Here is a 24807-nt window from a genome sequence, read left to right as displayed (position 1 = left end):
GCGTGATTGTTATCTAAACTCCAGCACCCCCTTTTATTCCAAGAGATAGTGCACCCTGCTTTGTGGGGGCACATGGGGGACTCCACACTCCACCTTGCATCTCTCTTGATCCTTTTCTTATTGACTCCCCTTTGATGAACCCCATGCAGGATTTCAGCATCATTCTGAAATCAATGTTATGGAGTTTCCTCAACAACAGGTGAGGAGGTCTGATTGGAGGTTGGGGAAAATTAATGTTGGTCTGTGTCTTTGCACACTATGTGAGAGGGGGCTGAGGTTTGTTGAAGGCACTGATGTAGACTTCTGGGAAAAATTACCAGGGATTCTGATGCTTATCCCGCCCACCCTCTGCAAATGATGTTCATTGTCTGACGAGTGTTGCCCTAACGAGCAAACGTTCCAGGACCCCCACAAAGCAAAGTACCTTAGCAGTTAGGGTGAGGTTTGAGAAGGCTTGCAGCCTACAACTAGCGTACAAAGGAAGTTGAAATGAGTGCCTGGGGTTTTCATGTCGCAGTCAGCCCTCTTAACCAAAAGTTGATGGTTCCCTTAACCCTTAACACTTCGCTTAGGGTAATGAGTTGAGTCTCTGGACGGCCCAATTCCCTCCTCTGCCAATTCCCTGATCATTGACGGCCACAGGGCACAATTAATGTATCTGAGAGAGAGAGAAAGGGAGCGAGAGGTGTAGGAGGAGGGGTGGGGGAATTGGCAGTAGCAAAGGGAGATTGTGAAATGGGGGCTGTCTGCAGAGGGAAGCGGTTGAAGTCTGGAGTGGAGGCCACCCTGTTTTGTCTTGTTAGGCCTTTTTAATTATTTGCTATCAATTCTAATTCTTTGTGAGACCGTTTATGCCTTGTGGTGATTTTTCTTGTCTGGGGTTTTCATATCTAAGACAGCCCTCTTAACCAAAAGCTCATGCCTCCCGTAACCCTGAGCACTTTGCTAATCGTAATGAGTGGAGTTTCTAGACTCCCCCATCCCCTCAGTTGGCAATTCCCAGATCCTTGTTGGGCAAATCATACAATGTATCAATCAGAGAGAGGAGGGGTTGTCATTGGCACTGGGAGAATGTGAAGTCTGAGCTGTATGCAGAGGTAAGTGGTGGAGTGTTGTCAGAAGACCATGTTGTTTTGTCTTGTTAACCCCTTTTCATGACTTGGTATACATTCTAATGGTTTGTTATTTCCTTCATGCTTTGCCATGACTTTTCCTTACTCGCATTGCCATGTTATGATTTGCTATATGTTGCTACAAGATGTTCTGCTTTCATCATGAACCCAATGTTTCCACTGACTTCTCTCTGCACTCATACACCCAAACACGACATTCACACAATACGCATACCAATTAAGTCCCTCACACATGTCAATTAAACACCAAACATTCTCACATTCTACCTCTGCAACCAACTGACATAGCTCAGCCCCAGCTGACTCGCATGCAGAGCTTAGGGTACTTCCGGTCGGACTGCATCAATGCAATAACACTGCCATCTTGCATTTTCGGCATTCTCCACACTAACCTAACACACCCACCTCGCTTTCAAAACCTGCAGAGTGCCTGGAGACTATGCAAATGGCAGCTGAGGGTAGTATACATCCCTGTCAACAAGACATAAAAAGCAGCTTCCTTACCCTCACTAACTTCCCGGGTCCTCTCAAACTCAAATGTAGATTGGCAGTGGTGCTTTCACTGGTGCTTCCTTCCATAGGTCTCCATTCCCCAATTCACTCTTTCCCAGCCTGTCCTTGCCCAGTGCATGATGGGATCTATGGCTACGATGGATCTTTGTGCAAAGGGCAGCTCCAAGACTTTAGCAGCCTTTTTAGATGCCTTGCGGGTTGACAGGTGTCTGTCATTTGATGCTTTTTGCAGAAGGGTTGAGATGTAAAGTGTGGTCATCGCTTCTCTGGTTGCAAATGTCTAGAGCTGTTAACCCGCCTCTGTCTCTGTGTGTCTGGTGCGTGTACACGCAAAAAATCCCTTTCAGTATACACGAGCCAGAAGTATTGCATTTCCAAACCTTGTTTTTGAAATGCTAGTCAACCTGTGCCATTCAATGTAGTGGGACATCCCATGTTTCAGCCTGCACTGGCTAGTATGTAACAGGGCCAGGCCCAGCACTCCACCTGTGAAATCGAGTCACAGGACTGAGACTGGAGACTTAGGGCGCAATAGTGCACAATACCTGACCTGCAGGAACCCCTGCTTTCCTATTACGCACTGCTCGGTTTATGTACCTAACTCTTGGCAGCACCTGTTGCTATTTTTGCCCTAGGGAAAAGAAAGAGCTGTGCCGGAGTACATCAGCGACCCCTTGTACTCCAGTAGTGATACAAACACATATATTTTTCATGTGTATCTCAATCCTAACTTTCAGGATCGCCCAATATTCCAGTACTGGATCTGCCCACAAACAATTCTGCCAAGGATTACTGTGAAATGATCGAAAGAAGTGACCTACTGAGAAATGACTGAATTCTTTTTGATCAAATTTCGTTAAAATAATGCGGGGGGGGAAGAGATCCCCTGCTCCCCAACCACTTCCCCTTACCTTAACCTATCCCCTTACCCCACCCCACATCTATTTTTCATAACAATGAACAAAAATACCTAACAAATTCGACCAAAAAACACAATCCCACGCTCTGCCAGTGCTTTCCTTTCCCACCTTGCATGTCTCCCCTCTGCTCTTTCAGTACTGGGGCTGTCCCACCCACGGCGTGGTGTTTGAGTACCGGGACCTATAACGACCGCTCGCACGGTACCACAGTCCTGCCCTGCAACATCTCCTGCTACTCCTGCTGTTCAGCTGCACACCTTCAATTCCTGCACTGGGACCTGCCCACAGCTCTGCCTATGCATCACACTTTGTCTAAAATGAAGGCTTCTCTGCTTTTCCCTCCAGGTTGTCTTCCTTCTCTGCAGTTATATCACCATCTATATGATTTATAGAAAGCTCCGGAAGACCTATGACAGCGAGAACGATACCTTCCGGATGGAGTTTCTGTTGGTTCCGGTCATTGGGCTCTCATTCCTCGAGAACTACGAGTTCGCCCCTCTGGAGGTAACAGTGCCACCTTCTGAGAGAAGACATCTAGTACTGTTCACATGTTTAATAGGGCAGAGAGTGAGGGGTCTGATTTACAAGACGCAGAGACAAACATTGCCGAGGCTGTAATGAATCTCTGTTTGCTTCCCTCTCTCTCCAGATCCTGTGGACCTTCTCCATTTATCTCGAGTCGGTGGCCATCCTCCCACAGCTCTTCATGATCAGTAAGACGGGCGAGGCAGAGACCATCACTACCCACTACCTCTTCTTCCTGGGTCTCTACCGGGCTCTCTACCTTGCCAATTGGATCTGGCGCTACCACACTGAAGGCTTCTATGACCAGATTGCGGTGGTGTCCGGGGTCGTGCAGACCATCTTCTACTGCGACTTCTTCTATCTCTATGTCACCAAAGGTAGGGGGAGTTGAAGCGGGAGATTAAAAGGGGGCGTCGAGGAAACCTCTTGAAATAGGTGGGTGCTGAAGGTGGGCCATGGTGGAGAGTGTGTTGAAAACCTTCTAGGGTTTTTGGGAATGGTGTCCGCAAATGGAGGTCAGACGACATCTCTTTTCATGCAGGTGAGATCATGATCGGGAAAATCTCAAAGGGGGAATGGAGAAATGGGGGGATGCAACACGCTCTTGAAAGGTAAGACACAGCATTCCGTGGGAGTGGGGGAAGTGAAACCTGCTTTCCCATAGGTGGGTAGGCGTCTTCGATTTACGATCTAAACGTTCCCTACTGTTGGAGAGATGTCTGAAAGTTTTCCCACTTCTGCTTCGGAAGATTAAAGGATTCTTCCGACGTCATCTGAGTTTTGAGCATTTTGAAACTCTACCGAGGTTGAAGGCGTCCTTGTGTGGCTGCACGAGTGGATGAAGTCAATCGTGGGAAAGGCGCGGGGACATCAGTTTCCAAACAGTGTGGAGGTTGGTTGTTTTGCTTACGGAGATAGGCTGGGCACGAAGGCTGGCGATTACTTCTTACAGGTCTCTAACGTATCTATGCCTTCCTCAGCACAGGACTCTTTTCCGATATCAGCTCCCAAAAAAGTTTTTCGTTATTATTTATTGAGGATTTTCTAAGTTGCCCTTTCTACAGGCTGCTACAGGCAGCTTTAGGGTACTGCTTATTTTGAGAGATGTCTCTATCAATGGAGAGGCATCAAGGGCATCAGATCCAGAAAGCAAGGCGTGCAGAAAGCATGAACATGTGGGCGTAGTGCATACATGTTTCCAGCAACAGCCAGTGTCTCGGCTTTACGCCTTGTGCAAAGCACCCTGGGAGCCTCTTGCAGTATTTGCATTTTATGCAAGGCTTATTTTACCTAGACACTGTCTGTTTAGGCATGGCTCGAAGATCCCTGCTTCAGAAACTACAAAGAACAGCCTCGAGACTGTGATATCCTTCATCCTAGGTATGGAATACAGTTCTGAATAGAGATCTGGAGATTAGCCATTGATTAAAATGAACATGTAGAATCACGCTGGGTAGAAAATCTAATGCAGAGAAGCAACTTTCTACCAATAAAACAATCATACATATCAGGTCTTTATACAGTGCTTCATGGCATATTCCTCCTGCTTCTATGAGCTGCAAAAATAGCTGTTATTACTACCCAACACAATGGTACTCAAGGTATCGGTCTTGGAAAGAGTAAGGCCTGTGCTGACCCTAACAGGATTATAAGTTGCTAGGTGATATCTTGTGCCATGTTAAAGGCAAGCAGTTAACCTGTGAGCGATTCAGCTGGCGCTATAAAAACTGTGACCTGCTCAACAGAGCCACCTTCCTAGAAAGAAACAAGAAAAGTCATCATCATGTTCACTGTGGATCCTTCCATAAAACAATGCTTCGGGAAGAAGAGACAGCATATACAATGCTAAAATGGATAACAACTTAAATATACATAAGATAACATATATTTGTATTTATCTAAGAAGAGGGTGCCATTTCAAACAGAAATGCCTTACAAGGTAGACAATAACAGAGCAGAGTAAATTCTAGGGTAAGCAAGGGTGGACTGGGAACCAAAAGAGGCCCTGGAAATACATTTCAAAGTGGCCCTATATTACACATTTTTAGCAAGCCCCACACTTTTCCTATGGAAAAATGTGGCAATACCCCCACAAAAGAGGCTCAGGGTGCAGAGGTCTACCGGGAAATCTCCAGAGTTCCCTATAGGCTAGTCTGCCCATGAGGGTAAGGTGCCTTGAAGTAAGAGCATTGTTGGATTGAATGATGTATACTCGTGAATGGGCAAGATTACTAACATATACCAGGGAAAGGGGCTGTGAGACTTAGCAATATTTTATACTTTGAGAGTCTTAGGTCAGTATTTTCATTTTTACAAATTACATCGAGTAGTCTTGAGGCCGAATGCAGGAGAGATAGGTTGGGCTGCTAGCTCGGGTACGAGGGCTTTTGGGGTGCTACTTCCATTGCGATCAGGTATAGTTTGAATAGTTCCACTGTAGAGATGGCTTTGATGGCCAGAGACAAGCCATTCCAGTGGACTGGGGAAAGTAGGGGAAAGGACGGAAAGTGGGAGTCAGTAGGTCCATGATGAACTGGTAGAGATTCGCCTCACTGTCAAAGAGAACCCCAAGGTTGTCAGCCACAGGTGAGAGGTCAGGTGCGGAGGAGGTGCGAGGAGAGGGAGGGAGTTGGCCTTGGAAGCAGGGAGAAAGATGACTCCCATTTTGAATAATTTAGCATGAGGCAGCATAGTCAACCAGTGGTGGATGGTGTTTAGGGAGCTCGTGTGCATTCAGAGATTGCAGAGATGAAAAGAGGGTGGAAACTATTTCAGTATTGTTTGCAAAGAGGTGAAAGCTAATACGAAGGAGAAAATAATGTCTTAGGAAGGAAGTGTATACGGTGAAGAGTAGTGGGCCTACAACTGATCCTTGAAAGATATCCAGGGGAAGGGGCATCAGGAACATGGTGCAAGAGTCCCAGGAGATGGAGAAGGACTGGTCAGAGAAATGGGGGCAGGTCCCTGTCAAGCAGTGTGCCCCTGACGCCAAGGAGGGAGCAAAGAGCTGAAGTGTCAAAGGCAGCCGAAAGGTCGAAAAGGATGAGAGCGGAGGAGTGATGCAGTGGTGGGCAGTGGTAAGAGAATTGTTGACGTCCCTATACACAGGCTGATAGTAAATGATAATGTATAGTGTGAACTGGGTTTTATATAAGGTGGACCTAACTGTGAAGCAACAACGCACTGTACTACAAGGTGATCAGGGTCGGACGGGGGCATAAAATTGTCTTGGGACCAACGAAAAAGTGGCCCACTATTACACATGGGAATTCATTCCTTTTGTGACGCTGTTTGAATAGTACCCAAGGGGGAGGTTTTTAATAACGTGATGCAAATTGTACATTTTAAAGAATATTTATTCAGCAACACTGGTCAAAACTATTAGCCCCATAGTGAAATAACTCATCAAACTGGCCTACATTGGCAAAAAAAGTACCCCACTTTGGCCTAAAAAACTGGCCTAAACAAGCATTTTGCGTTTTTGGTTCGGTCATGGGCCTATTGCCCTATAAGCCAGTCCGAGCCTGAAGGTGATACAGCGAAAGGATAAAATAATATGGATCGGATTATTCTTTTTGTTTCTGGGATTTACATTGCACTTAACGCTCGACTCCTCCAGCTTCTAAGAGGCAGGCCAGCTATCGAATCCCAAGAGGAATGCTTGCCCATGAGCTATCTTCTCCGGCACAAGTACAATAGAATGTTGAGGGTATGATTTGAAGGACATAGAGAGGGGATACACACAGTTTCAGGAAGGGGATACAGATCAGAGAGGCGAAGGCAGACCCAGTCTTAATTACATCTTTGCTGGATCCACAGCTTTGAACTCATTGACGCTATACTCTTATGAGTTTCACACAATCTCACCTTCCTAAGTGCTTGTTTACGTGCCTGGGTTTGCATCCGCAAACCCCTCCTTTGGCTTCCTCTGCTGTGAGGGTGGAAGCAAGGTGTGTTGCCTTTTAATACCACCAGAAAACCCAGTCATTTAGCCACTCCTCCTGCATTTTCCCCTCCTATTCCTGTGCCAATGGCTACTGATTTTAAAAAGAAATTCTGAATGTAATCTCTCTGGGAGTCATTTTATACAAATCAGTAATTGCACTGGAGTGGACGTGTCCATTTGTATCTAAGTCCAAATGCTCCCCTCTGTGCAATTGTGTTCATTTTCACAATAGAGTAGAAATGCAAAGAGTAAAATATCGGCAGAATTGTCTTTACTCTTCAATTATCCTCTCCATGTAAATGCTGCCTGCAAATTACGCTTCGCAGGCCACGTTCATAACGTATTCTTATGGAATCTTCCTACTTTTTCCAGGTGGCAAAATCAGCCAGATTCTATAGGAATCCATTGGTTTTCCGACAGCATGAGAATGTGCTAATTGAAAGGGAAGCAGGAATGCACAGCACTCGTGTCACATACAACCGTGGTACCACTCCTGACCACGTTCAGCAATTCTATGACCCCGCTCCTAATAGAGTGTCGTGCAATATTCTGCCAGTATTGAGGCCTGCTGCCCCTGCTAATACTGATGCGCCTGTTTCAATGACTGCTGCCCCAGGTAAAAGTGTTGCGCCCTGTACCTTGGTGCCTGCTTATATGACTGCTGCCCCTGCTAATACTGATGCGCCTTGTACTTTGTTGCCTGTCTCTATGACTGCTACCCCAGGTAAAAGTGTTGCGCCCTGTACCTTGGTGCCTGCTTATATGACTGCTGCCCCTGCTAATACTGATGCGCCTTGTACTTTGTTGCCTGTCTCTATGACTGCTACCCCAGGTAAAAGTGTTGCGCCCTGTACCTTGGTGCCTGCTTATATGACTGCTGCCCCTGCTAATACTGATGCGCCTTGTACTTTGTGGCCTGTCTCTATGACTGCTACCCCAGGTAAAAGTGTTGCGCCCTGTACCTTGATGCCTGCTTATATGACTGCTGCCCCCGCTAATACTGATGCGCCCTGTACTCTGTTGCCTGTTTCCATGACTGCTGCCCCTGGTATTAGTGCTGCCCCTTGCCCTGTACCGCCAACTCGCACTGTGACAACTCCTGCCACCACCGACCACACCCTGCAACCTAAGGACACCACATTATACTGTGCCTTAGTTAACGCACGGTCCCTGCCGGCGCACCCTCTCGATATTCACGACCTTATCAGCTCTAATAAACTTGACCTACTCTTCATTAGTGAAACCTGGCTAAACGATACATCTGGCCCTGCCCTCTCACTTGCCATCCCGGAAGGGTATTCCATCCATAGACAAGATCGCTCCACTCATAGAGGTGGGGGGGGGGGGTGGCTGTCATTGCCAAGGAGAATCTACAATTCAGAAGGATTCAAGCAGACTTGGGTCAGAGCTCTGATTACCTCCTGCTCAAACTCCAGCTCTCAGCCACCTGTACCATTGCTTTCCATGCGGTCTACCGCCCGCCTGGGCCGAGCACTAACTTCCAGGAAGCCCTAATTCACTCGCTCTCAGACAATCTAAAAAGCTCATCTAAAGTTATCCTCCTAGGTGACTTTAACCTCGGTCTCAATGACTCTAAGGACTCCCACGGCACTGCCCTCAATAAAGCTCTCTCCAACCTTGGGTTCTCCCAATCTATCTCCAGGCCTACCCACTCTAAAGGGCGGACGCTAGATTGGGTTGCCCACCACAACTGCACCCTTGAGGTCAAAGGCATCTCCCCTATCCCTTGGTCTGACCACCATTGCATTAAATTTGACATCACCACATCAAAAGGGCCGCATAGGCCAGCGACTTCCCTCCCTGCCGCACTCACCAGAAGCTCTCGGCAGCTCACAAAGGAGAACCTTACTAAACATCTCCTCGTACCTGCACTATCTCCACCCTTCTCTAATGATCCATCAGTACTTGCTAAAGACTTCAAAAGGATCATCACCAAGGCCGTGGACACTGTAGCCCCTCTTACCCTCAAAAAAGCAAAAAAGGTCAAACATACCAATGCCTGGTTCACCCAGGAGCTCTCACAGCTACGTCAAAAAAAAGAGCTGCACTCTCTGCCTGGAAGAATAACCCCAAAGACACCACTAAAGCAGCTTTTAAGGCCCTATCCACTGAATACAAAATCTCCATAATCAAGGCTAAGGCGTCTTCCTTCAACACTAGGATTTCAGAAGCCAAATCAGGGACCAAAGAAATCTTCTCCATCTTTAGAGAGCTTGAGACCCCTGCGTCCCCCCCTTCTACTCTCCTAAAAGATGAAGCCTGGTGCAACAAAATTCAATCCGCCATGCTGGATAAATTGGACACTCTACACGCCAAGATCCTTGCACACCAAAAAGCCCTCAACAACCTTCTAGCCAAACACATTGGCTCCCCTGCTCCACTAGCTGACACCAGCCAAGCCCCTCTGTTTGAGTTCAAGGACATGACTGAAACCGAAGTCGCTGCCCTCCTTAGATCCATCAAGCCCTCCAATTGTAAAGGGGACGTCTGCCCAGCCCAGGTGATCAAGGACTGTGCCCCTGCCCTTGTCCCCCTCATCACTGCCTTCATTAATGCTTCATTCAAGTCTGGCCATGTTCCAGCTGAGCTCAAGGAAGCATGGGTTCGTCCGCTTATCAAAAAACCCTCCTTAGACCCTTCGGTCCAAGGGAATTATAGACCCATTACCACTGTCCCATTTTTACTAAAAATCTTGGACAAAGCAGCTTACCTGCAAGTTCAAAAATTCCTCGAAGATAACCATCTTCTTGGTCTTCGGCAGTCAGGCTTCAGGCCAAGACATGGCACCGAAACGGCACTTCTTGACCTCAAAAACCAGATGGACGACCTCAGAGATGCAGGCAAACCTGCTCTACTCCTCCTTTTGGACCTATCAGCTGCATTCGATCTGGTGGACCACAAGACCCTATGCCACCATCTTGCCACCGCAGCCAACTTCTCCCCGACTGCCTGCAACTGGATAACCTCCTTCCTGCAGGACAGAGCAATGAAGGTCTTCTCCGACTCTTCCTGCGCTGACCCGAGCATCATCCAGTGTGGCGTCCCACAGGGATCATGCATCGCCCCTACCCTCTACAACCTCTTCACGAGGCCGCTGTTCAAGATCCTTGACGCCCTGGGCATCTCATACACGAACTATGCTGATGACACTCAGGTGCTTATCCCCCTCTCCGGGGACTACCTGTCTGACCTGAACACGCTCAACTCCATTTACACCACGATCCAATCCTGGATGGCAGAAAACTGGTTATGCCTCAACAGCGAGAAAACCGAGCTTCTGCTGATTGGCTCCCCGTCCACCCTGGGCAAGCTGGACAAGCAATACAACTCCTTCACCATAGATACTATTCCTATCCCTGTCTCCCAAACAGTCAAGACCTTGGGTGTCTACCTGGACCCGAACTTGAACATGAACAGGCAGGTCAATGCCATTGCATCCTCCTCAGCCTACTACTCCAAACTGCTCAACGCAATCAGACCGTACCTCTCCCAACAGAATTGCCTAACTATCGCCAGGGCAATCATTGGCTCAAGAGTGGACTATTGCAACGCCCTTCTAATAGGGACGTCAGGAAAAAACCTAGCTAAACTCCAACTAGTCCAAAACAATGCCCTAAGGGCCGCCACTGGACTATCACGCAGGGACCACATCTCTGACCTCAGGTGTCAGGTCCATTGGCTCCCAGTCAAGGAAAGAATCCTGTTCAAAACCCTTGCCCTCACGCACAAATGTCTTCACGATCAGGCCCCTATATATCTCGTCCAGAGATTTTCTAAACCCTGTGCTTCCAGGCCCTCCAGAGTGGCCTATTCCAATCTACTAACTGTGCCAAAAACCCGCAGAGTGCGTGCTGGTGGCGCAAGCTTTCCCACCATGGCATCCACCCTCTGGAACTCCCTTCCACCGCACATCAGACGACTCGACTCTCACACTGCCTTTCGCAAGGCCATCAAGACTAGTCTCTTCAAATAATGTGCCTGTTCTTTGTTTCGCTACCCTGGACCTATGTATCTGTAACTCTGTATGTATATTCTAAGAACTCCTCTGGGGTGGCTTTTTTTGTAACCCTTAATCAAGCCTTCTTATGTACCACTTATCAGCGCCTCTATGCCTTAGGGCTGCAGTGCGCTTTACAAATGTAAAAAATAAAAAAATAAAAAAATAAAAAAACATATATCCCGTCTCCACATAGAACAAAAATCCTCTGGAACTTAAAAGCAATGTGTATGCACGTTATGCGCTGGTTTTACACCTTATGTTTATGATCTAGGGGTTTAAAAAAAGGCCCATTTTGTTTTTCTCCAGCATCCTACACCTTCGATGGCAGTCCCTTCGATTTTGAATACATTTTAGTTGGATATAATCATGAGAAAATAGCCACCAAAAAAAGGAGCACTTACTGCACTGGTGGGGCCACTGCATAAATTAAAGCCCCAAGTTGTTAAGCTGCAGTGGTAAATAGTAGCAGCCTTTCGGAGACTATTGTCAGAGCAATAATAGGGTCTAAAATCGATTATTGCTCAAGTCTTTTAATAGGATTAGATAAATTGGATCGTAACAAACTCCAAGTGTGCCAAAATGGCGCTATTAGAGTCGTTATGAAACTCAAGCGCAGAGATCATGTTGTGCTCTCCATTGGCTTCCAGTGGAGTCTAGAATTCTGTTCAGAACCCTGACTATTATACAAAATTGTTTACAGGGTAAAATGGCAGATTATTTACAACAGCTTCTCCCTATATAAACAATCATAAGAGCCCTGAGATCCAATAATCAGGTTTCTATCTGTTCCAGAATGTCGAACTGCAAAGGTGGCCAACTCAGCTTTCTTTGCTATTGGGCCCACTGTTTGGAATGCTCTTCCTTTAGAGATCAGATGTATTGAATCGCTTGAGATCTTTAAACAAAGCTGAAGACCCACCTTTTTAATCTGCTTTTAAATCCACTATCAACACTTTTATTCTTTTAGTCTGACTTCTCGCCTATGGCTTGTTATCTGTTTACAGTGATGTTTTGTCTTGTTGCGCCGTCACGCCCTCGGGTCTATGGCTGTGCTATATAAATAATGTAAAGTAAAGTAAAAGCTAGTTTTGGTGGGCCCAATACAAAGTTGTTAGAAAGGTGTTAGAAAGGAGTGGGCTAACAATATCAAGATTTGACAGGGGCCTGGAGAAGGGCTGTTGGAGTTGCTCACTGAGACAGGAAAGTGAAAAGGCCCTTATGACTCATTGAAGGCCCCAACCAAACATTAAGAAACACACGCTGGAATGCTTAGGCCAGGTAGGCCCCACCAGCTGAGTACAGGCTCTCTAGACCAGGGCCGTTCAAGAGCATTAGCACGCGTTTCGTGTTTTTATGTAGAACATTCTGCAGAACACAAAGAAAACATGGGCAGAATTGCTCAAACACAAGCAATCCAATCAAGAACAAGCATTGGCAATGCCAACAGTTTGGGCTTTTGTGTGGGCATGGGAAAGGCACATGTCAGGCACTCAGGCAGCGGTATTAACAGGCTATTGACGGTAGCAGCTGCAAAATGGTGTTAGTACCTGAGCATCTAATAGCAGTGCCTGTCAAATGCCTAATACGTATACCCAAGCCCAAACGCTAAAGACAAACTTGGTTAAGACATTTTTATTACACCAGTAGCTGGTTTACAGCTGCAAGTAAGTCAATAACTCTCCGAAAACCGCTTTGAAAATAAAATGGCAGGCACTTCAATGCAAAGTTTGATAGTAAGGCTTGATTAAAGCCAGCTCAAAGAGCACCCACGAGGAGATGTTTTGGGTGGGGAGGTGTAGGGACTGGGTGGATATGGCCATAGGGATTAGCATGGCTGTGTGCAGTTAATGGGTGGGAAAATAACTAAACAACACCTACAAGCTGTGTGTCCCGTCTCATATGCCATTTCTCCCTATCTGTTCTCGAATGCAATAGTTTAGGCTTACAGGTGGCGTAAGCAGAACCTAATAGCCCAAGCTGAAAAGAGTTTTAAATGTACACGGACCTACTAAACTTAAAAGTTACACCAATGTATTCGGTATGGAAGGCTCAGTCAGTGAAAAGACGGATGTACACAGATGAAAACACACATTCCACTTGCCACAGCTCTAAGAACCCTGTACCACCGGCCATCATCTAACCAACACTGGCATTATTTTGTATTAGTTAATATTCTACCTGACTCATAACAGAGAAATGTACCCGTTCTTGATCTGATTGTTTTTATTACAAAAACATGTGTATTGGAAGATGTGTGGTAACATAACAATTTTCAATCTTTAACATAAATAGTGGACCGTCTACACGTTCAGTTATACCAGGATCTTTAAGTAGGAGCCAAACTGATTTCCTTCTGCCTATAGGGACCCAACTGCAGGAAGATGTGCTTGGCTTTCCATTTAGATGCGCTGTTACAGACAGCGGGGATTAATTACTCCACTCACTGGAATGTTCTCCTTAGCATAGATCGGCTTCCTCAGATATGGTTCAGTAATGAAGAATGATTTTATTTTTAAATAGTGCCTTCTGAGTGATTGGTCCAAAATACTTTGCGATAAAAAAGTCCTCTTTCAACACACTTTAAGAACTTGAAGGCAGGGTGTTAGGAGAGCTCAAGTAACAGGATGAACCAATGTTGCCAGGACTGCTTGGCCCCCTCCAAGGATAACATATCATGAAATATAAGCTTAATGAAGATGGGGCAGGGACGTGGAGGTGGACAGGAAAGTCCAAATACAAATCCAGTTCCATAATGGTTTTAGGGCAATATAACCGAAAGCATAGAAGTGCCTGAGCGCGAGAGATGTCTGGGCACCTTCCAGGGACGTCAGTTCACCAAAATGCCAGGGGTAGCGGAAGTGACATCACATGACCCTTGACCTCTGGTGACATCACATGAAGTGATGTCATTTAACCCCACCCCGAAGTGACATCCCGGGAAGCGATGGAACTCAAGCTTTTACCCCTTGACAAAATAGGAAGTGGCATCACATAGCATTGTTTCCAGGTACACTATGAAAAATATGGTTACAATATGACTGTAACGTGATATACATTTCGTACAAGAATGGATCACCATATGTATCGGCAGAAAAAGACATGCCATAAGTGCAACTTGCGAAAAGCAAAATACATAGGGCCTCAATACATGGAATGCGGTAAGGGTTTACCGGTGCCAGTAAGGGCAGCGGTAAACCCTTACCACCTTACCACGAGGTCCCTTTGCGGGACCCGACCTCAACGGTTGGTTTTAGCAGCTGTTAAGAAACGGGCCCGCAAAGGGACCTTGGTGCTAATTTGCGGTACCGTAATTAGCTCCTTCCCCATTCCCATTGAGCCCTAGGGGGGCAAAAATGGAAATGGAGAAGTGCCTTGGTGAATGGGGAATTACCGCCCCTGCTCACCTTGGAGTAGGGCGGTAATTGCGCCATCCACCAAGGCGGACACGGTAAAATACCGGCGGCAACCATGGCGCTAATAGCGCCATGGTTACCGCATACCGTGCAATGAGGCCCATAGTCCAAAATGAATGCTTATTCTACTCTGAATGCTTTTTTGAGCGATTTTGTCTGCATTGTGAATTTGAGTTGTTTAACAACAAACTAAATCAGTGACTCACCCCCTGAAGTGTGCCTGAAATAAACCTTTAATGAGTCTAGCAATTATTGTTTAGAATTCCAGAAAGACAAATTATTTGTCATTCCTATTCTTTCTCATTTATGGTCACTATTCAAAGTGCAACCCCCTGCTTTTTAAGAGGCCTGAACAAGAAAGCCAGCCACTCCAGAAACAAAAAGGGCACATGGCATTGGCCACAGCCGAGGAGCTTCAATTTGTAAACAAAATAAAAAGGTTGGGGTAGCAAGGGAGACCACAGGCGTTGAAAGTGTGACCCCTAGCAACCCCTAAATTACGTCCCTGGTACCTTTGCAGTGCATATACCTCCAGCTCACGCCATCATACACTGCTGTAATGTTGTATTCCAGGTGAACTGATGGAGCCATCTTCCCACCATAGCTCAGATAAACAATGACAACTTGAACCAATCAGCAGACTGCATTGCATTCTAAAAGAATGACAAGAGGAACATTGCTGCCATGCTCTCTTGTTGCTGTATTGATACAACGTTTGTAGATTAATGAAAGGAGTCCTGTTTGGATACAATACTTTAGGTGGCATGTTAGAAAGAAAACATGCTGCAGGTTCGTAAGACTTTTAGTAAATATTTGTACATGAAGTTTGTCTGTTCAAGTGAGAGTGGAAGCATGGTGTGCTCATATCGCACTTCCTCAGGACTCATATGTACAAAACAATGCTGAGTATTTACATTTCTTAAATCTGTGTGGCTATGTCTGTGGGAATGCTGCTTAGGATATTTTTGCTGGAAGGTGGTTCCTTTACTGGCAACCTTCTAGTCTGTAAAATGAAGATGCTCTCCTCACTCACACTTTTATGCGATGCTTAACAAATGGAATTAAAGTCGTGTGCATGCTTGTTTCGGTGCACAAGTCATTGGACTAGCATCCATTGGCTCTTAGTAATCGATTACTGCACCAGTGAGGGCTCACTTTTATCTAAGCACACTACTGTAATGCGTTGATCACCAGGCTCATATATTTGTAATTCAATAATACGGATCCCCGTTATTAACAAGTTGATATACTCAACACCAGGAATCCAATATTTGCACACTAAATTAGTAATTACCTTGTCAGATGTAGCAAATATATTTATTGTGCAGATATTCTTGAGCCAAGCCCTCCCTCATGTGAAGACAGTATTGCTCTGTAATGTAGAGCAACAATCATCCTAATTTGATCTCAAATATCAATTTTACTTAACATTCACAAAAAACCTCAACACTTTATATTCATTGACATATTTCCCCTTTATTAAAGCTTGCTCAGTACTTGTACTTTCTTCCTTGCCTGTAGGTGTTGCTCATGGTATTGTCTCCCATTTTGATTTTACACTTTTGGTTTGATTATTGTGAGGGAATATGGGTAAAACAAGTCCTTCTAAATTTGATGGCAGCCATCTTGCTCGGGCTAAATAGATACGCGTTTTATGAAAGACAAAGTAAGGCAGGCAAATTCACTAGCAATTACCCATTAAGGGAACGCATCGGTCCTTAGATGGTTTCATGCTAGCCGTGAAGCATATCTCATGGTAACGGTCAACTTTTCAGTTTCACATTTAAGCTGCTTCTGTTCATCTATGGCAGGAGTGCACAACTGATTTTGACAGAGAGCCGAAAGTACCTTACATGATGGCTATAGTGGGCCGAAAAGTAAATGTGGGTGGGCCGGTAGTCGCGGTTGGGCGTGGCGTGTCAGAAGGCTTTTTCAACCCCCAATTTTTATTAAACACATGGAAAACACTATGCCCCATAGCCCCTACCCCTCAAGCAAACACTATGCCCCTTGGCTCCCACCCCTTAACCAAACACTATGCCCCATGACACCCACCCCTCATGCAAACACTATGCCCCAAGGCACCCACCCCTCAAGCAAACACTATGCCCCATAGCCCCAACCCCTCAAACAAACACTATGCCCCATGACACCCACCCCTCATGCAAACACTAAGCCCCAAGACACCCAACCCTCATGCAAACACTATGCCCCAAGACACCCATCCCCCACGCAAACACTATGCCCCAGGACACCCACCCCTCAAGCAAACACTATGCCCCAAGACACGAATCCCTCAAGCAAACACTATGCCCCAAGACACCCACCCCTCAAGCAAACACTATGCCCCAAGACTCCCACCCCTCAAGCAAACACTATGCGCCATGGCCCCCACTTCCCGACCAAACACTATGCCCCAAGACACCCACCCCTCATGCAAACACTATGCCCCAAGACACCCGCCCCTCATACAAACACACAAACACTATGCCCCAAGACACCCACCCCTCATGCAAACACTATGCCCCATGATACCCACCCCTCATGCAAACACTATGCCCCAAGACACGAATCCCTCAAGCAAACACTATGCCCCAAGACACCCACCCCCCAAGCAAACACTATGCCCCAAGACTCCCACCCCTCAAGCAAACACTATGCGCCATGGCCCCCACTTCCCGACCAAACACTATGCCCCAAGACACCCACCCCTCATGCAAACACTATGCCCCAAGACACCCGCCCCTCATACAAACACACAAACACTATGCCCCAAGACACCCACCCCTCATGCAAACACTATGCCCCATGATACCCACCCCTCATGCAAACACTATGCCCCAAGACACCCACCCCTCATGCAAACACTATCCCCCAAGACACCCACCCCTCATGCAAACACTATGCCCCATGGCCCCCACTCCCCAACCAAACACTATGCCCCATGACCCCCACCCCCCAACACTATGCCCCATGCCACCAAACGTGCACCATGCATACATACTCATACAGACCCGAACCCCCACGCCCCTTCATACAAAATAGCAAGTATACACCATGCACCCATACAGACCCAAATCCCCAACTCAGCACACAAACTCACAAGCATACACCATACATCCATACAGACCTGAGCCCTCCACCACCCAACTCACTAAACAAACTCACAAGCATGCACGCATACAGACCCGGACCCTCCACCCCCGCATCTCAACATACACTGAACGTGCACACAACAACAACAAACATTCAGGCAGACCCGACCCCAACACCCACCCACCCCCCCCCAGCATCTCAACATACACTGCCCTTGCACACAAACACATTCAGGCAGACCCGACACTCGCCCCACCCCCGCATCTCAACATAATCTGACCTTGCACACAAAAACAAACATTCAGGCAGACCCGACACACACCCCACACCCGCATCTCAACAAGCACTTTCACACAACAACAAACATTCAGGCAGACCCGACAACCTCCTCCCCCCCAGCATCTCAACATATACTACAATTGCCGTCAAACACATTCAGGCAGACCGGACACACACCCCACCCACGCATCTCAACATACACTGAACTTGCACACAAACACATTCAGGCAGACCCAACACACACCCCAACACCCGCATCTCAACATACACTGAACTTGCACACACACACATTCAGGCAGACCTGACACATACCCCCCTCCGCATCTCAACACACACTGCACTTGCACACAAACACATTCAGGCAGACCCGACACACACCCCACCCCCGCATCTCAACATACATTGATCTTGCACACAAACACATTCAGGCAGACCCGACACACACCCCCCCTCCGCATCTCAACACACACTGCACTTGCACACAAACACATTCAGGCTGACCCGACACACACCCCCCCTCCGCATCTCAACACACACTGCACTTGCACACAAACACATTCAGGCAGACCCGACACACCCCCCCCTCCGCATCTCAACACACACTGCACTTGCACACAAACACATTCAAGCAGACCCGACACACCCTCCACCCCCGCATCTCAACATACACTGCAGACATACAAATACAAACACCCATAGACAGCGACAACCATCCCCCCCACCTCTGCATCTCAACATACATACAAAAACAAAAAACACAGTCAGGACGGACCCGAGACAGACACACGCACACACACACACACACACACACAAACATACAGCCCCCCACAATGTACTTACCAGACGTGCTGGAACGCTGGCGAGGCTTCTGGCACTACAGCTGGTGTGAGCGTGACAAGGCTGAAATGCCTTCCGGCATCAAGCTTTACTGGCCATGCCAGCCGTAGTGCTGGGACTCCATTGGTGCAGCACACACGCACTACGTGGCTCGTAGGAGCTACGTGGTTCGTGCGCACTGAACCAATGAGGGCCAGTGTTTTGTCCAGCCCGGAAGACAACAAAGACTTTCCTAATGGAGGGCGGCCGATGCTGCTTGCGGGCCGCCCTCCATTAGGAAAGTCTTTGTTGCTGGCGGGCCGGACAAAAAGGCATGGCAGGCCGCAATTGGCCCGCGGGCCGTATGTTGTGCACCCATGATCTATGGCTTCTCAATGACATCTACCTCATCTCACGCTCTACACACTGCAGACTTTTCATTCCAATCGAACTCACCAAAATGGTTGCCTTGGACATCCTACGTGAAGGCATCTCGAATTTTAGAAGGGGGTTCTCAGTTTTTTCTTTATTGAGAAATGGGAGTGTAACCCATGATAAACCCCCTTTTATCTCCTCTTCCTCCCAATTTCTCTACTTGTATTATTCTTCTTTTCCCATTCATTTTTCATTCTGTTTTCATGCCCTGTTGTTCCTTATTATTGATTACTTATATTTGTTTCTTTTTTTAAATTGTATTTGTAATTTTGGTGGTGACTTCTGCATTGAAAGCAAGGTGTGTAATTTTGGTGTGAGGGCCTTGCATTGAAATGTGTGGCCTTGAAATGGGTTCCAGTGAAATGGATGAGGCAGAATGGGTGGATGCCCATAAAATGAAGCTTCTGTGCATGAATAAAAGACCCCTCTCCTAACCAAGGGCCTCCAGGCAATGCAAACAAAGTGTGATTCGTCCCTGCCAAGTGCTGGTCACAATCATGGGTAATAATGGCACCAAAGAGAGACACTTCTGGTCAAGGTGCAATGAATACACAGGCCTCAGAATTCACCTGCAAGAATTTACTGAAAGTCTTAACAAAGTTAAATAAACACCACCATTCACTTCCTTCTGAGCTCAGTATCAATTACATTGCCACATTCCCATGGTTATGCCACTGTGCATGTCCAAGCATAGCTTTATTTTTCTCATATTTTTCAGAAGCTCAGGAAAAGGGTTGTACCAAGGTTCTCTGCCTAGTTCTGGTAACCTGTGGTGGGGCAACCAGACCAGAGGTCCCAGGATTGTCCCCTCCTTGTCCTAACCCCTATAGGGAACAGTCTCATTGTCTGGCACCATGATATCCCCAAGATACGTTTAGGCAGGGTGCTGCCCCTTTCAGGAACATTTTCCCTGAAACCCCCGGCCCCTATCCATTTGACATAATCTGAAAGCCCCTGCAGACAAACACAGTTCCTAGAGGGTGAAACCAAGCATGTTTTTATCAACAGGAAGCCCTGCCCAGTAGGAACTCTTAATCATTCTTTGTCTGAAGACATAAGAGATATTAAAAATTCATAAAAAAAGTCAATACCTAATAAAACTACAACAAGATCCTGAACAAATTCTTAAAAAATGTGAAACAAATAGCGAAACCCTTATTGTCAATCTGGACAAAGCCAAACAGGCCTTAATGAGAACTGACTGGATCACAACTAGGGCTTTATTTTACGATCTCAAAAATACTAGAAATGTTGCCGTCTATGAAAAGCAGAGTAAATATGTACTGCCCTACCTAAGGAGATTGCCAAACCGTAAGTGGCGTGCCAAACCTTTGCGCTTTGGCCTTAATTTGGTAAAAACAGAAAAAAACTATAAGACTATTGCAACACTTAGATCACAAGGAAGGAAAATGTGACCTTTGTGGTTAAGGTCTAGTTCAGGATGTGAGACATCTCTTGATAACTTGCCCAGCTACACTGCTAGCCCATGAAAAATATTTTTCGAAATGTGTTCATAACAATGATTGGTTAAAACCCCAAGAATGTTGGCATAGACTCTTGGTTGATAAAGAGATCTCCTTAGCAATAGAGCTGGTGAAATTATTGAAGGAAATGTATTTCATAGAAATTCCCTTTTGTAGGGGAAAATAACCTGAAATGTAAAAAAGTAGAAAAAGTAACTGTTTAATTTTAGTTTGACACTTTTACATATATTTTTTAATGAAATTTACGAAATTGAATGATAAATGTTTTATGTTTTTTCTAGTGCACTTTTGTGTTTTTGAGAAAACTGTGTAAAAAGTCTATGTATGACTAATGACACAATACAAAATCAGACTCATACTGATGTTAATTTAAACCCTTTAACAATGACGAAAAACCTTGTTCACAATGGAAAGGGTGCCTGACTGCTGTGTTTGTAAAATCTTCAACATTGGAAAGGGGATCTAAGCTAAGAGAAAAGATACATTCTGCAATGTATGTAAAGCCTCCCATGGAGATTCCAGAGCACCTGCGGGGGATACAGATGTATTAGGCCATGACTTCATGAAGATACAAAGTTACAATTTTACCAGCAATCAGTAATTCTTTTACCTTCAGCAGAGTTAGAAGGAAACTCAGAGGTTTTTCCAGCTTCAGATTCACACTCTGGAAAAGTAAAGGGGCACTATCCTTCAAAGGACCTACTGAGAACTACAGAGAGGGGGCAATGTATTCCGAGATGGCAGCCAGGATGGCCTCTGAAGTCCATAGTAAGCACAGGAGCAGCACAGGAGCAGCAATCAATACCAGCCATTTAACCTCACTTACCGGATATGGGTGCAGGCCCTTATCAAGAGCCCAGCCCAGTGGGAGGAAGGAGAGCACTATACAATCCATAGACCCCAGTGAACAATGAGGTAGTTGGGGAACAGCAGGAGATTTGTGAATGTTTTGAGGAATTGGAGGGTGGTGATAGCAAGGAGGAGCTTGGTGATGGGAAAGATCGATTGATTCAGAAAAAGAGTTTTGCAATCCCACAGGAGGACAATGACTGAGGTTTGATGACTAGTAACACAGGGGAGATGACTGATGATACAAAAGAAGAGTTTGGCGATAGGAAGGGGTAGGAAAGGATTTAGAAGACAATGGCGATAATGAGAAGGTTGCAGCTACTAAATAGGAAATTGGTGAAACTGAGGAGAGAGTCAATATGAGTTTTGGAAAGATCTGAGAGGATATCAACATGATTCATCTGGAGACAATGAGAAGGAGGCTGGTTGAGACTATTTGGAAGCTAAAGGAGTTTGGTGACAGTGAGCAGGAGTGAGAGAGACAAGGAGGTTGGTGGATGGGGCCAGAAGGTTTACATGTACAAGCAGGCATACAGAGACAATCAGAGGATGTGTGCTTGTCAGGAGGGGATAGGTGGAAGGTAGTTTCTTGGCAAAGAAGGTTTGTAGAGGAGGCTACGGATGAGAAAGTGAGATACAGAAGGTAGGAGGAAGGAGAATGTCAGGATGAGGAAGATAGTCAGATAAAGGAGGTGCTGGCAGGCACGACTGGTCCTATGCAGGTGATGGAACAGGCTGGAGGAACAAGGACCGATTGGGGAGGTTATGTATTTATTTATTTTATGTTACATTACAATACAAAAAGACACAATTGCTAAAAAAGTATATTCCTTATTAACACTTGTTATTAAAAAATTAAAAACAAATTCAGCAATCCTCCATCAATATCTTAGTTAACATCCATTTAAAACATTTCATTGGCACGCTGCTCCAAATAGATAAAATTATATCATCATTATCTAATTTGCATCATATTTAAGTATCCCAAAAATCTTAAAACTGCCATTATCAACACAGGTTCGATTTTCTCAGCCAAAATTAGTGTGACGAGAGCCAACCTTTATTATGTGCAAATCTTCCAAATGAAAGAGCTTTCAAAGTTTGTAATGCAGGACAGTCTATTAACAAATGCTGAAGATTTTGAATACAAGTTTCTTCCATGCATACAGTGCAATAATACAACAATGGAAAGTTTTTTGAGGAACCTATTGGGGGGAGGTTTCCTATGGTTGGACCTTCAGCACCCTTGTATGTATCTGATGTTTTCCTTTTCATGGTCGCATGGGAGAGTAACAATGGAGTATCTGGTTCCTCTACTCCGTTTGATTCAAAAATAAAGTCTTGCAGTTACATTGACTTAGTCTCACGCGCCCACGTTTTGCCGAGAAAAGAAGACAAATGGCCTCTTTCCTCAGTGTTCCAATAGGTTATTAGTTTTTATTTTTCTGTTTTTTTCCCAATTTTTCTCTTATTGTGCATTTGACAGTGCCCTTTGTGATAACACGTGTTTCGACGATCTCCTCGTCTTTTTCAAATCAGGGCCAATGGTGCTGGTTTGGAAATGTACTTTTTAGGTCTTTGGTCTCAATTCACGGGTTAAATCCCAGATTTATCTTCATTGTAAGATCACGTGCAAAATAGTCCATCTAGGACTATTTTGCGCAAGATCTTACAATGAAGATAAATCTGGGATTTAACCCGTGAATTGAGACCAAAGACCTAAAAAGTGCAATAATACAACAAACCAGAGGTCTGCAATCATATATACTGAATGTGTTCAATTGGAAATATATTTCATCTAAGACTTAAAAATTGGGTCCTACAATAAGCATTATGACATTTAGCTAAAATATATTGGAACCCAGTTTTAGTTACATTAGAAACGTCCCTGACCTATTTTACTACAATTGTGGAAAATTATTTTGAGAGTCAATATATTTTAGCTATCAAAATGGACACTGAATTTATTTTTCCTTTTAAAGTTATCTTACATGCTAATAAACCATAGTGTTCATTTGAAAGAATTTCACGCTTCATTAGCACCTCCGATTTTATCGCTATCAAAAGACCGCCAGATGGTGGCTCTCTTTAGCCATTACTGCTTTCTGTTGTATGACAACTGACCATCCATGACTATTGATGTGTTTAACAGGACCTTCTGTAATAATATAATAGTATAAGAAGTCAGAATTCTGGCCACCCTTTCGTTGTTTAAAAAACTATTTAACCTCTAGAATTCCATGAGAATGTGGACACATCTTTTGTAATACTTGCCTTGTGTTAAATGCCTGTGTCCCCCTCTCCTAACTGCCTGAAATCGTTCGCAAGATTCCATTTTGGGAGTTCACGGATTGACAAGGAGGACCCACTACCTCAACTAATCAACCCAAAAGAAATGCCCCCCAAGAGTTTTATTTTTAGCCATTTATCATTAAACCCTCTATTTACCTGGGATGGAGCGGGGGATTAGATTGGCGGATTGTGTCAACCTCAGCCACTAACATTTTCATTACAATCTTTGACTTCATAGTTAACAGCACCTTATCAGTTCTCTCCTCATGAATACAATAAACTTTATCTATATCTCTGGAGGTCAGTAAACAAAGCCACAGTATTTCATGAAACAAGACCAATACATTTGAATGATTCAAAATAACCAATTTTTCTGTACAAAAAGAGACTCAAATAAGAGATGCTGTGAATGGTCCCTCTTTAGAGTTTCCCCTGAATCAGGGCCCACTGCATTCAGGTTACGAGTATGGGTATTGTTCCATATTGAAGAACCACCATGGCTAGATCTCATGTATGCCACACAGGTCTCTGAAGCAACACCATCCATTTGTGTTTTGGTGGCGCGCGTCCATGGTCCCTGATTTTCCTCTAAGGACTGGGATGATGAACCAATTTGAACGGAGACAGATACAGAAGAAATTGGTGGTACCACATGCAAGGTAGTTTGCTTCCGCCCCCAGTTCGATTGTTGCATCTCCTGAGCTGCTGGCATTGCCTCCAGATTTAATGGTACTGTTGCTGCGGTTGTGCAAGGCAAATCAGTTTCATGAGGCTTCCCGTAATCAATCTCCATCTGCCGCTTAGATATTAGTTGTAGTGACAACCTAACTTCAGGCTCTGTACCTTGCGCTAGGTCATTTGTATCATAATTTTTGAATTTAATTAGCTGCTATATTTAACTATTCAGATTAGCCCTTGAGGCAGTCTCTTCTGTTGTGTGTACATTTCTTAAAAATGGTCTTGTATGTGTGATGTAGGATTGCCCAAGGGGCTGAACCTAATAATTAAAGCGAATCTTCCTCTCTATCAGAATAACGTTCAGTCAGAAAAGAGGACGCCTCTGGCAAAGACATAGCATTTGAAGG

The 24807-nt window shown here is 45.3% G+C and overlaps 1 protein-coding gene across 1 annotated transcript in view; it reads left to right on the top strand.

Moving 5' to 3' along the window:
• Positions 1–24807, top strand: part of KDELR3 (KDEL endoplasmic reticulum protein retention receptor 3) — a 79390-nt gene that overhangs the window by 41951 nt on the left and 12632 nt on the right. The window contains exons 3-4 of the mRNA XM_069652974.1: positions 2912–3070; positions 3216–3468. Coding sequence (XP_069509075.1) covers positions 2912–3070; positions 3216–3468 — 412 coding nt within the window. The remainder of the gene's footprint in view (positions 1–2911; positions 3071–3215; positions 3469–24807) is intronic.

Source organism: Ambystoma mexicanum, chromosome 3q (genome assembly GCF_040938575.1).
Source record: "Ambystoma mexicanum isolate Mex_15411 chromosome 3q, UKY_AmexF1_1, whole genome shotgun sequence".
In the NCBI taxonomy this organism is placed as follows: Eukaryota; Metazoa; Chordata; class Amphibia; order Caudata; family Ambystomatidae; genus Ambystoma; species Ambystoma mexicanum.
This window is presented reverse-complemented; position numbering and strand designations above follow the sequence as displayed.